This window comes from Lipotes vexillifer, unplaced genomic scaffold, assembly GCF_000442215.2.
Source record: "Lipotes vexillifer unplaced genomic scaffold, Lipotes_vexillifer_v1.1 scaffold519, whole genome shotgun sequence".
NCBI classification, from domain to species: domain Eukaryota; kingdom Metazoa; phylum Chordata; class Mammalia; order Artiodactyla; family Lipotidae; genus Lipotes; species Lipotes vexillifer.
The window spans coordinates 352,922-354,330 of NW_006773945.1; the positions used below are offsets into that span (position 1 = coordinate 352,922).

Consider the following 1,409-nt stretch of genomic DNA (forward strand, 5'->3'; position numbering starts at 1 on the left):
GCCTCGCCCCTCCCCCCTCCGACCCCTCACAAGGGAAGGTCTCCTTGGACCTTGGTGGCAGGGTCCCCAGGCAGGCGGGTATCCTGGGGCGTCGGAGGGCTGCAGGGGCACTGCTGAGCTAACCTTGGCAAGTTACTGCCTTTTCTCTAAACAAATCTCACCTGCTCACCTTTGCTGGAGGCTGGGGTCTGAGTTCAGGTGTCACGTCTTAGAAGGCAGTGTGATGCCTCTTCAAAACCATGGGCTTTGAGGCTACACCATTGTGGTTCAAATCCCAAACCAACTGCTTTTAAAGTCTGCCATCTTGTGTTAGTCAATGAACCTTTCTGTGTCTCAGTTTCTTCATCTGTAAATTGAAGATAATAATAACACTGACCTCAGAAGGTTATTAAAAGGATGAATGGTATAATAACACATACGCAGTATATAACAGCACTGCCCTCAGAAGGCTGTTATGAGGATTAATGGTGTAGTAACACATGCACAGTGTAGCTGGCCTATATCGAGCGCTCAATAAGCAGAAGTTACTATGCCAAGAGCAGGTCCGACTGGGGCAGAACTGGAAGCTGCAGTCTTTATCTGGCATTCAGGTTCCACTCTGCCCAGGTCTGTTTCTCTCTGGTGGGGCAGAGAGAACAAGGCCTCCAGGGGAGCAACCCTCTCTCTGCGGGGGAAGGTGGTGGAGGACAAGATGCGGGAGGAAAGATGCTGAGCTCAGCCTGCTGCCGACCCAAGGAGGGGAGGGGGGGGCCAACGTTGTTAAACATCGCTTCTGGATCCAGCATCACCTGCTTCATCTCTTTAACTCCTCACACCTTGTTGGTGGATGAGAAAACAATCTCAGAGAGGCTGAGTGACCAAGCGAGAGGGAGCGAGGATGTGAACTCAGGGATGTGAGATTTCTAAGAGATTGTTCTTTCTACTACAATTCGCTGTGGTGGATGCCCTGGCCTAGCCCCTGGACGCCTGCTGATGTCCACTATCTAAGATGCCATGGGAAGTCAATGATCTCTTTGGAGCCAAAGGATAAGCCCCCAGAGTCACTGGGGTCCAGGCTGGACTGTGAGTCTGTCTCATTTTTATCTTGAGCATGTGCTCTCCCAGGATGCACAGGGCTGTGCCCTCTCTTCATCGGCAGGTGGATGGCGTTCTGTGCTTGGCCGACATCCTGACTGACGACAGCCACTCAGAAGCCACGCGGGCTGAGGCTGCGGCTGTGGTCGCCCAAGTCACCTCCCCACACCTGCCCTTCACCCAGCACCTCAGCAGCTTCCTGGAGAGCATGGAGGAGATTGTGACAGCTCTCGTTAGTGAGTCATCCGGGGCTGGAGGGTACTGTTGGGTGAGGAGGGCCTTGTCACAGTTGTCTTTAGGAAGGACAGGAAGGTCTCCCTGTCCACCCACCCCCC

The 1,409-nt window shown here is 53.6% G+C and overlaps 1 protein-coding gene across 2 annotated transcripts in view; it reads left to right on the forward strand.

Annotated features, from left to right (window-relative positions):
- Positions 1-1,409, forward strand: part of INSC (INSC spindle orientation adaptor protein) — a 129,264-nt gene that overhangs the window by 101,255 nt on the left and 26,600 nt on the right. For both annotated transcript variants that reach the window (XM_007448577.1, XM_007448578.1), the window contains one exon: positions 1,139-1,310. In XM_007448577.1, coding sequence (XP_007448639.1) covers positions 1,139-1,310 — 172 coding nt within the window. The remainder of the gene's footprint in view (positions 1-1,138; positions 1,311-1,409) is intronic.